Below are 11,997 nucleotides of genomic sequence, written 5' to 3' on the forward strand. Positions count from 1 at the left end.
TGTGGACAAAAAATTAGCCAAATCAGCATACCAAGGTGATTCAATTTGAGAAAGTGCTAATAAGTGTTCATCAGGGAAAGAATCTTCAATGGGGAGGTCATCTTCATCCCCCTTGTCAAGAAGGAGGCGAGAAAGGTGATTTGCAACGACATTCTCAGTCCCTTTCGTGTCCCTTATCTCAATGTCATAATCTTGCAATAGAAGGACCCATCGAATCAACCGTGGCTTAGCATGACTCTTAGTCATCAGATATTTCAATGCGGCGTGATTTGTGTGAATTATCACCTTCGAGCCAACAAGGTATGAGTGAAACTTTTCTATTGCATAAATTACCGCTAGCATCTCTTTTTCAGTTGTGGCATAATTCATTTGAGCAGAATCAAGAGTTTTACTAGAGTAATAAATAGCGTGGAGTTTTCTATCCTTCCGTTGCCCCAAGACGGCCCCTATCGCATAGTCACTAGCGTCACACTTAATCTCATACGGTAGGGTCCAATCCGGGGGTTGCATAACGGGAGCGGAGATCAAAGCTTCTTTCAACCTGTTAAAAGCCTCAAGATAAGCATCAGTAAAAACAAATGGGACATCTTTGGCCAAAAGCTCAGTTAGAGGTCTAGCGATTTTCGAAAAATCTTTAATAAATCGTCTATAAAATCCTGCATGACCAAGAAAGCTCCGAATTCCTTTTACAGAATTAGGAGGGGGTAATCGCTCAATGACCTCTATCTTTGCTTTATCGACCTCAATACCTTTATTTGACACCACATGGCCTAGAACGACTCCTTGTTGTACCATAAAATGGCATTTTTCCCAGTTTAAAATTAAATTGACTTCTTTACATCTATGGAGCACCTTTTCCAAATTTTCAAGACATACATCAAAAGATGTTCCATAGACAGAGAAGTCATCCATAAAAACTTCCATTGAATTTTCAATAAGACCTAAGAAAATTGCCATCATACAACGTTGGAACGTGGCTGGAGCATTACATAATCCGAATGGCATTCTTCGATAGGCGAAGGTGCCACATGGACATGTGAAAGTAGTCTTTTCCTGATCACATGGACGAATGGGAATTTGAAAGAAGCCTGAATATCCGTCCAAGTAGCAGAAAAAGGAATGGTTAGCCAAACGTTCAAGCATCTGATCAATAAAGGGAAGGGGAAAATGGTCCTTCCGGGTGGCCTTATTCAATCTCCTATAATCGATACACATTCGCCAACCTGTAACAGTTCTAGCGGCGATTGGCTCACCCTTGTCATTCTTAACAACGGTCATACCTCCTTTCTTAGGAACTACTTGTACAGGGCTAACCCACTTACTATCTGAGATAGGGTAAATTATTCCTGCAGCAAGCAATTTAAGAACCTCTTTTTTAACTACCTCCATCATATTTGGATTAAGTCGTCTTTGAGTTTCTATGGAGGAGGTATGATCGTCCTCAAGAATTATCTTATGCATACAAAATGAGGGATTAATACCCTTAATATCATCAATGGTGTACCCAATAACACTTTTGTATTTTCTCAAAATGGTGAGCAGTTGCTCTAATTTCGTGTCATTAAGTTCAGCATTAACAATAACAGGATATGTATTATTAGGACCAAGATATGCATATTTAAGAGTGGAGGGAAGGGGTTTCAACTCTACCTCGGGAGGCGTAGTACTCTCCCCAACACTTGATACGCTGAGGACTTCCTTCACTAGGGCGGCGGTTGGATTTGCTTTTCCTTCCTCAAGTAGCCGCGTGTACTCCCTTGTCTCCCAATCTTCCTCATTGGCACTTCCCACCAACACCGTCTCAAGTGCATCATCCTTTCTAATCAAGGGAAGCTGCTCACGTTCTAAATCATCAAGAACATCCACTTGGCAAATAGTCTCTCCCATGGAAGGAGTTCCCATAGCATTCAAGAGTGAATACTCCATTTTCTCATTTCCCACCTCAAAAGTGATTTTTCCATTCTTCATATCAATGATTGCGCCTGCAGTGGCTAAGAATGGTCTACCAAGTATAATGGGGACATGTGCATCCTCCTCCATTTCCATCACAACGAAATCGCATGGGATAAAGAATTTTCCCACACGAAGAGGAACATCTTCAAGTATACCCAAAGGAAACTTCACCGACCTATCCGCAAGTTGTAGAGACATGCGCGTAGGCTTTAATTCATTCACCCATTTGAAGTTTCTTGCAAATAGAAAGCGGCATAAGACTTACACTAGCACCAAGATCACATAATGCCTTATTAATCTCTATATCCCCAAGCTTTACTGGAATTGAGTAGCTACCCGGATCGCCTAATTTCTTAGGAAGTGTGTTCTGCAAAATAGCACTACACTCTGCATTCAACGCAACGGTAGCATTCTCCTCTAGCTTCTTTTTGTTAGAGAGCATATCCTTCAAAAATTTTGCGTAAGATGGCATCTCGGATATTGCATCTAGGAATGGAATGTTGATGTGAAGCTTCTTCAAAATATCAAGAAATTTTCCGTACTTCTTCTCTAACTTAGCTTGAGCCAACCTTTGTGGGAAAGGAACTTGTGGCACATATGGAGCAAGTGGTGGTGGAGTCGATGTCCCTGGTTCTTCCTCAATTGTACTACTATCAATCACCTTCTCATTTGTGACTACCTCTTCAACAACCTTCTTTGATGGCTCCCTTACGGGAGGATCTTCCAACTGCTTTCCACTCCTCAAAGTTATGGCATGCATATGCCCTTTTGTGGTTGCTCTGTTTGACCTGGAAAGGTGTTTGGAGTCTTCACAATTTGGCCAACTTGGTGAGCAAGTTGACTTACTTGATTTTCCATGAGCTTACCTTGAGCTTGCAACTGTTGGATGGAACTTTTGGTGGTAGAGATAAACTCCTCCTTCATAAGCTCATAGTTGGATTTTTGTGGGGGTGGTTACATAGGTTGTATAGGTTGTTGGACTAGAGGTGGCCTTGCTTGGAAACCAGGTGGTGGTGCATTATAATTGGTATTTCAAGGTGGTGGTGGAGTTGGATTTTGTTGAGCTTGGGTATTCTTGTAATAGAAGTTTGGATGATGTTTCCAACCTTCATTATATGTGTTTGAATGTGGGTCATATGGCCTTTTGGGATTTGAAGTGTAGAATGCATTGGCTTCCTCAATCGACATCTAATTAGTGTTTTGCGGACACTCAAGTGCAATGTGACCTTGTACATTACACATTTGACAAGTTTCAGATGAGCCAGAAGAAGATCCTGCTTGAAGCTTGTCAACCTTAATTGTCAATGCCTGCACAGAACTAGTTAAAAGGGTTAGAGCATCAACATCATGCATACCTCCCTTTTTAACATTGCGTCGTCCTCCTGGATGGTAGTTGTCATTTGCCGCCATCTTCTCAATCAACTCCTTCGCCTCAGTAGGATTCTTGGTCATGATAGAACCTCCAGACGCAACATCAATATATATGCGAAATTCATGGGTCAAACCATTATATAATGTCTGGATTAGCATCCACTCAGGAATACCATGGTGAGGACACTGTCTCTGTAGACGCTTGAACCTTCTCCAGGCTTCATATAGAGACTCATCATCAGATTGGTGAAAGGTAGCAAGCTCGTTCCTTAGTCTCGCAGTCTTCTCTTGCCCCAAGAATTTAACTAGAAAGGCCTTGGCAAGTTTATCCCACGTATCAAAAGAACCAGTACCTTCATCTCGTAACCATTCCTTCGCCCTATCCCGTAGTGAGAAAGGAAAAAGGCGAAGTCGAATAGCATCATCAGTAACACCGTTGAGCTTCATAGTATCACACTTCTCCAAGAAACTGTCTATATGAGTTACAGGACAATCATTCGGTGAACCCGCAAAAGAATCATTGGAAATGAACTGTATGAACTGAGGTTTCAATTCGAAACTCTGAGCAGTGACCGGTGGTCTGACAATACTAGAAAGAAGTCCAGTTGTTGTATCAGGAATTCCATACTCTAAAAGAGATTTATTTTCTTGATCGCCCATGCCTCTTTTGTTTTGATTCTTCTTTCTTTTTCTACCTCCTTGTCTCCTTGCAGTTGCTTCGATTTCAAAATCAAGTGGTAATAGGTCGTCTGACCCTGAACGTCGAGTTTGCATGCAACAAAGAACTAAAAGCAAAAAAATCAAAAATACAAGAGACAATAGCCGAAGCAACAAATAAAGCTTAGTAAAATCGAATCACAAATAACTAGAATGAAACCGTTAGTCCCCGGCAACGGCGCCAAAATTTGATAGGCGTGTCGCGTACCTAACAAAAATAAACCTAAATAGACCACTACTATGTAGACGGGCAAGCAAGGGTCGGATCCCAAGAGACTATGGTTCAACTAATTAAATAGACTCAAGCAATTACTAAGCAAGTAACCAAATCAAACGAATGAGAATCAATAACTAAAGAACTAATTAAAGCGATTAAACTAAAAAAATATGATAAATCAATGCTAAAAACATCCAAGATCAAGCATCACCACGAATACAATTAATGCAATAGTTGTTCTACCCCTAACATATAACTCAATTGATTAATGAGGAAAAGTAATCCCTATATAATACCAATGGTCCCACCCGAGTTATCAATGGCTTCTCTAATCACAATTAAGCCTACTTCCGTGGAATCATGCAAATTAAAGACTTTGAGCACATTACTCTAACTTCCTAATCATCCGTTCACCTACTTCCGTGATGAACTTCAAACCCTTAATTGATTTATTCAAATCCGTCAAAACCCAACTCCCGTTGTGATTGAAACAATGGATTATTAACAATACTAATTATCCCTAATCTAATATTGGCATGAGCACAATCAATTAAGCAATTCAATTGCAATTATCATTAGAGAATTTAAAGAATTAAATCATGCATCAATCATATTCGGGTTCCGCTAGATCTTGGAATAAAGAACTACTCACACATATTAACGAAAGCAAAAACAATATTCAATAAAGAAAACATAATTAATAAGCAATGAAAAGTAAAAGATGGAATAAGAATGAATACCAATTGCTTGAATGAAGAAAAGTACCAATCGTTAATGAATAAAGATTAAAACTTGAAAATCAAATGTAATCTAGTACTAGAGAGAATATTAGGGTTCTAAAAGTGTTTGAAAGCTGCTAAGATAATAACTAAGTGTTTAATCGGGGTTTACAAAGGGGTATTTATATCCCTTTGTAAGAAACCCAAAAAAATGCTGAAAATAAGTTCCGCGAAACTCCGCCCGGTCAGACCGGGCAAAGCCGCCCGGTCAGGCGCGACAACCAACTCGGCACTTCACACGCAATCTTGCTCGCCCGGTCTGCCAGGGCAATGCCGCCCGGTCCGGGCGGACGGAGGCTGAACTTTCCACTTCTTTTCTTCTTCGCCCAGGCTGCCAGGGCAATGTTTCCCTACAAGGCGGACACGGGAAAAATCTCTTCCATCCTACTAAGTTCTCGTGGCAATCCAAAATGCGTCCAAATCTTTCGAAAATCTTCATATGCCTGTAAAATCAATCAAATAGACCAAGCCACACTAGAGAAGAGGATATTAGCAAGAAATAGCTCCGTAGAGCTCAAAAACCATACGAAAATAGCTATAAAATGAGGGTAAAATATGGTATAAAACGTGTACATCAAGGTCACGATATCGGTGCAAGTTTGAAACGGGTAAATTGACTGTTTAAAGGCATATTGGATGGTTGGACCCACCCAAATAGACTCACATGGTGTATTAGGGTCCATTGTAAGCATCTCGGCATTTTTTATTTCCAGGCGAAAAAAGGTCAAAATATTCCAAAATTGAATGCTATTATCAATATTTTTTTGAGGAATTTTGAGGTTACGGGGCCCGATGGCGAAAAGACTTGATACCTTAAGGGATATAACTTAAGGTCATATAATGACGTTTGGAACCATATATGACCCTTACATGTTGTACAAAATAGCCGTGGTAAACTGAAGCCTACCACGGCTATTTTGTACAACATATAAGGGTCATATATGGTTCCAAACGTCATTATATGACCCTAAGATGTATCCCCTAAGGGTCTCAAGACTTTTCTCCACCGCGCCCCGTAACTTCAAAATTCCTCAAAAAGCGTGGATTATAGCCTTCAATTTTGGAATTTTTTTACATTTTTTTACCGGAAATAAAAAATGCCGAGATGTTTACCATGGACATTTATGGCAACATATAATGGTTATATATGGTTCCAAACGTCGTTATATGACCCTAAGAAGTATCCCCTAGGGTCTCAAGACTTTTCCCCACCAGGCCCCGTAACCTCAAAATTCCTCAAAAAGCGTGGATTATATCCTTCTATTTTGGAATTTTTGACCTTTTTTCGCCGGAAATAAAAATTGCCGAGATGTTTACCATGGTTCCTAATACCCTCTGGGAGTCCAATCGAGTGGATGGAACCATCCAATATAACTTAAAACGGTCAATTTACCTGTTCCAAATTTGCACCAATTTCGTAAACTGAAGCCTACCACGGCTATTTTGTACAACATATAAGGGTCATACATGGTTCCAAACGTTATTATATGACCCTAAGATGTATCCCCTAAGGTTTCAAGAGTTTTCGCCAACGGGCCCCATAACTTCAAAATTCCTCAAAAAGCGTGGATTATAGCCTTCAATTTTGGAATTTTTTGACCCTTTTTCGCCTGGAAATAAAAAATGCCGAGATACTTACCATGGACCCTAATAAACCCTGGGAGTCTATTTGGGTTGGTCCAACCATCCAATATGCCTTTAAACAGTCAATTTACCTATTCCAAACTTGCACCGATATCGTGACCTCAAGCCTACCACGGACATTTAGGGCAACATAAAATGGTCATCTATGGTTCCAAACGTCATTATATGACCCTAAGATGTATCCATTAGGATCTCAAGACTTTTCGCCACCAGACCCCGTAACCTAAAAATTCCTCAAAAAGCGTGGATAACCTTCAATTTTGGAATTTTTTGACCTTTTTTCGCCCGGAAATAAAAATTGCCGAAATATTTACCATGGTTCCTAATACCCTCGGGAGTCAGATTGAGTAGGTGGAACCATTCAACATGCCAGAAAACGGTCAATTTACCTGTTCCAAATTTGCACCGATTTCGTAAACTGAAGCCTACCACGGCTATTTTGTACAACATATAAGGGTCATATATGGTTCCAAACGTCATTATATGACCCTAAGATGTATCCCCAAAGGTCTCAAGAATTTTCGCCACCGGGCCACGAAACCTCAAAATTCCTCAAAAAGCGTGGATTATAGACATCAATTTTAATAATTTTTTGACCTTTTTCGCCTTGAAATAAAAAATGCCGATATGCTTACCATGGACCCTAATACACTCTGGGAGTCTATTTGGGTGGGTCCAACCATCCAATATGCCTTTAAACAGTCAATTTACCCGTTTCAAACTTGCACCGATATCGTGATCTCAAGCCTTCCACGGACATTTATGGCAACATTTGATGATCAAATAAGGTTCCAAATGTCATTATATGACCCTAATATGTATCCCCAGGGTCTCAAGACTTTTCGCCACTGGGCCCCGTAACCTCAAAATTCCTCAAAAAGCGTAGATTATAGCCTTCAATTTTGGAATTTTTTGACCTTTTTAAGCCAGGAAATAAAAATTGCCGAGTTGTTTACCATGGTTCCTAATACCCTCCGGGAGTCAAATTGAGTGGGTGGAACCATCCAATGTGCCTAAAAACGGTCCATTTACCCGTTCCAAATTTGCACCGATTTCGTAAACTGAATCCTACCACAGTTATTTTGTACAACATATAAGGGTCATATATGGTTCCAAACGTCATTATATGACCCTAAGATGTAACCCCTAAGTGCTCAAGACTCTTCGCCTCCGGGCCTTGTAACCTCAAAATTCCTCAAAAAGCGTGTATTATAGCCTTTAATCTTGGAATTTTTTCACCCTTTTTCGCCTTGAATTAAAAATTGCCGAGATGTTTAATATGGTTCCTAATACCCTCCGGGAGTCCAATTGAGTGGGTGGAACCACTACATGCCTTAAAACGGTCAATTTACCAGTTCTAAATTTGCACCGATTTCGTAAGCTAAAGCCTACAACGGCTATTTTGTACAACATATAAGGGTCATATATTGTTCCAAACGTCATTATATGACCCTAAGATGTATCCCCTAAGGTCTCAAGACTTTTCGCCACCGGGCCCCGTAACCTGAAAGCCTTCAATTTTGGAATTTTTGACCTTTTTTCTTCTGGAAATATATATTGCCGAGATGTTTACCATGGTTCCAAATACCCTCCGGGAGTGCAATTGAGTGGGTGGAACCATCCAATATGCCTTAAAACAGTCAATTTACCCGTTCCAAATTTGCACCGATTTCGTAAACTGAAGCCTACCACGGTTATTTTGTACAACATATAAGGGTCATATATGGTTCCAAACGTCATTATATGACCCTAAGATGTATCCCCTAAGGTCTTAAGACTCTTCGCCTCCGGGCCCCGTAACCTGAAAATTCCTCAAAAAGCGTGGTTTATAGCCTTCAATCTTGAAATTTTTCACATTTTTTCGCCTGGAAATAAAAATTGCCGAGATGTTTACCATGGTTCCAAAATACCCTCCGGGAGTCCAATTCAGTGGGTGGAACCATCCTATATGCCTTAAAACGGTCAACTTACCCGTTCAAAATTTGCTTCGATTTCGTAAACTGAAGCCTACCACGGCTATTTTGTACAACATATAAGGGTCATATATGGTTCCAAACGTTATTATATGACCCTAAGATGTATACCCTAAGGTCTTAAGACTTTACGCCACCGGGCCCCGTAACCTCAAAATTCCTCTAAAAGCGGGGATTATAACCTTCAATTTTGGAATTTTTTGACCTTTTTTTCCCGGAAATAAAATTTGCCGAGATGTTTACCATGTTTCCTAATACCCTCCGGGAGTCTACATGAGTGGGTGGAACCATCCAATACGCTTTAAAACGGTCAATTTATCCGTTTAAAATTTGCACCGATTTCGTAAACTGAAGCATACCACGGCTATTTTGTACAACACATAAGGGTCATATATGGTTCCAAACGTCATTGTATGACCCTAAGATGTATCTCCTAAGGTCTCAAGACTTTTCGCCACCAGGCCCCGTAACCTCAAAATTCCTCAAAAAGCGTGGATTATAGCCTTCAATTTTGAAATTTTTTGACCTTTTTTAGCCCGGAAAGAAAAATTGTCGGGATGTTACCATGGACCCTAAAATACCCTGGGAGTCTATTTTGTGGGTCCAACCATCCAATATGCCTTGAAACAGTCAATTTACCCGTTCCAAACTTGCACCGATATTGTGATCTCAAGCCAACCACGGACATTTATGGCAACATATAATGGTCATATATGGTTCTAAACGTCATTATATAACCCTAAGAAGTATCCCTTAGGGTCTCAATACTTTTCGCCATCGGGCCCCGGAACCTCAAAATTCCTCAAAAAGCTTGGATTTCAATTTAGGAATTTTTTGACCTTTTTTCGCCTGGAAATAATTATTGCCGAGATGTTTACTGTGGTTCCTAACACCCTCCGGGAGTCCAATTGAGTGGGTGGAACTGTAACACCCCTGATTTACTAACTAATAATAAACAATAAATAAAGGAAAAACAAACAACCTTTAAATAAAATTTGCGGAAGCATACACCTAAATCGGAGGTATTACCGCCACACTCGACAATCTGTCAAGTGTTAAGGCTTACAAAATCCCAATAATTACAACCCAATAAAGTAGGTGAGCTATTTATACAACTTTATAAACTCGTTATAGCATACTAATCGATCACTTGAGCTCCTTTAGCTACGATCACTTGATCAACCTGCTAAAACAATCTTGTCTGCTCACCATTAAGAACAAATTCCAAAATAGATCGTCGCAGGGCCACCATAAGAAAAGACATGGCCGCAAACACAAGTAGCACAACAAAAATACACACACGTCAGTAAAAAGCAGAGTAATCACCACATATTAGAATACAGAGTATAACAAAATAATCAACATTACTAGCTCAATTAAACAATGTAGTTCAAACTACATTACACGTTGTACTCTAAAAAAGTAACCATTGATCAACTCAACCTCGAATCATAATACAAACCTTTACTCAATCAACTCATATAACCCATAAGTGTGCCATGCTCGTTGTTCCATACCTAGCTTTGGACATGGGTAATTCGAATAAAACCAACAAGTATAAAAACTTGAATACTCCCAATAAGCAGAAAACACCTTGAACCAGACCACATACGGGCCAATTCCCACTGTAGGGGACCATAGAAAAATAAATAAAATAAAGATTGTACCTCATTCTTAACTCATGATTATCATCTCCTTACCAACATGCCAAGGACTAAGGTCTATAACGCCAAGCCTCAAACCAAGAATAAAATATAATTCTCAACCTTTGATCTTATACATCTATCGATCAAATAATAATTCACAAACTAATAATAATAACTCAACGATGGCACAGGTTCCCAAATAATACAACAATTTGATTCATAAAACATCTCAACTCTTAGGGAAATAATACTATCACCCAAAAATAATTAATTCTCAACCCAAATTAATACTCTGCATTAATAACCCTAAAACCTCGGTAAAACAATACTCCCTATAACAACAACATTAAAAATCTAGAATAATACAATCAATCAATGCGACAATTAAATCGTATAATACCACATACCAATCATATACGTATAAATCATGATCATATATAATTCACAAATTATAAGATTTAAACATAACAATACAAAGTACAATTAATACTAACAATTTGTAACCAAACAAATCACGAAATTAATTGAGATCATGTGATTACCTCGCAGAAGCATGGTTAAATTTTCGGATAACATGACTTGCGTAAGGTAATAGTGGGCTCTAATTGGTTAATAAATAGGGGTAATTGCTTTAATATGGTATTTGATCATCAAAAGAGTAATGATTGCCGCATGATAATACATTAAGCATAAAACAATTAAACTAGCTAAAATAAATTCGCAGAGGTCAACTCTTAGAGTTTCGAGAAGGGAAAAACACGCTGCACCCTACGGCCATATATATAATGTATATAGGGTTTAAGATAATTTAGGTATAAAAATAAACAATAATGATTATTAATATAATTAATAACTAGAAATATAAATTTATTTATTTAAAAATTATATTTTATAAAATTAGAAAATATTCGGGTATTACATTCTACCCTCCTTAAAACAAGTTTCGTCCCGAAAATTATACTTAGGAAATACAAAATATATAGATAGAGTAATAAAATAGTAGGGGTATTACATACTATCCCCTTAAAAAGGATTTCGCCCTCGAACTCAAAACTAGTCACATAAAAAGAAACACATAAACAAGCACGAGCACATAAAGAAACACTCTTAAAATGACTTAACCTATGTCAATTTTAATCCTAGTTCTTTATTAACAAGTTCATTCCTAAACAAAAACCACGCTGGGATATGAAGATCCCAGGCCTACGTAAATCCCACGAGCGGTTAGGCTCTGAATACCAATTTGTAACCAAACAAATCACAAAATTAATTGAGATCATGTGATTACCTCGCGGAAGCATGGTTAAATTTCCGGATAACATGACTTGCGTAAAGTAATAGTGGGCTCTAATTGGTTAATAAATGGGGGTAATTGCTTTAATTTGGTATTTGATCAACAAAAGAGTAATGATTGCCGCATGATAATACATTGAGCATAAAACAATTAAACTAGCTAAGTGGCAGAGGTCAACTCTTAGAATTTTGAGAAGCGAAAAACACGCTGCACCCTACGGCCATATATATAATGTATATAGGGTTTATGATAATTTAGGTATAAAAATAAACAATAATGATTATTAATATATTTAATAACTAGAAATATAAATTATTTATTTAAAAATTATATTTTATAAAATTAGAAAATATTCGGGTATTACAGGAACCATCCAATTGCCTTAAAACGGTCAATTTACCCG

At 38.5% G+C, this 11,997-nt stretch overlaps 1 protein-coding gene and 1 non-coding gene across 2 annotated transcripts; one reads left to right on the forward strand and one right to left on the reverse strand.

The window, feature by feature from the left end:
- Window positions 1-2,167: 2,167 nt before the first annotated feature.
- On the reverse strand, window positions 2,168-2,713 carry LOC145619711 (uncharacterized). The gene has a single exon (XM_081674415.1). The coding sequence runs from the start codon at window positions 2,711-2,713 to the stop codon at window positions 2,168-2,170; it is 546 nt and encodes a 181-aa protein (XP_081530541.1).
- Window positions 2,714-3,493: 780 nt separating this feature from the next.
- On the forward strand, window positions 3,494-3,600 carry LOC145621657 (small nucleolar RNA R71). Its single transcript, XR_014108478.1, has one exon. It is a non-coding gene; the product is annotated as a small nucleolar RNA R71 (small nucleolar RNA).
- The last annotated feature ends 8,397 nt before the right edge of the window (window positions 3,601-11,997 follow it).

The sequence above is a fragment of the Chenopodium album genome, chromosome 27, assembly GCF_948465745.1.
Source record: "Chenopodium album chromosome 27, dcCheAlbu1.1, whole genome shotgun sequence".
Classification (NCBI taxonomy): domain Eukaryota; kingdom Viridiplantae; phylum Streptophyta; class Magnoliopsida; order Caryophyllales; family Amaranthaceae; genus Chenopodium; species Chenopodium album.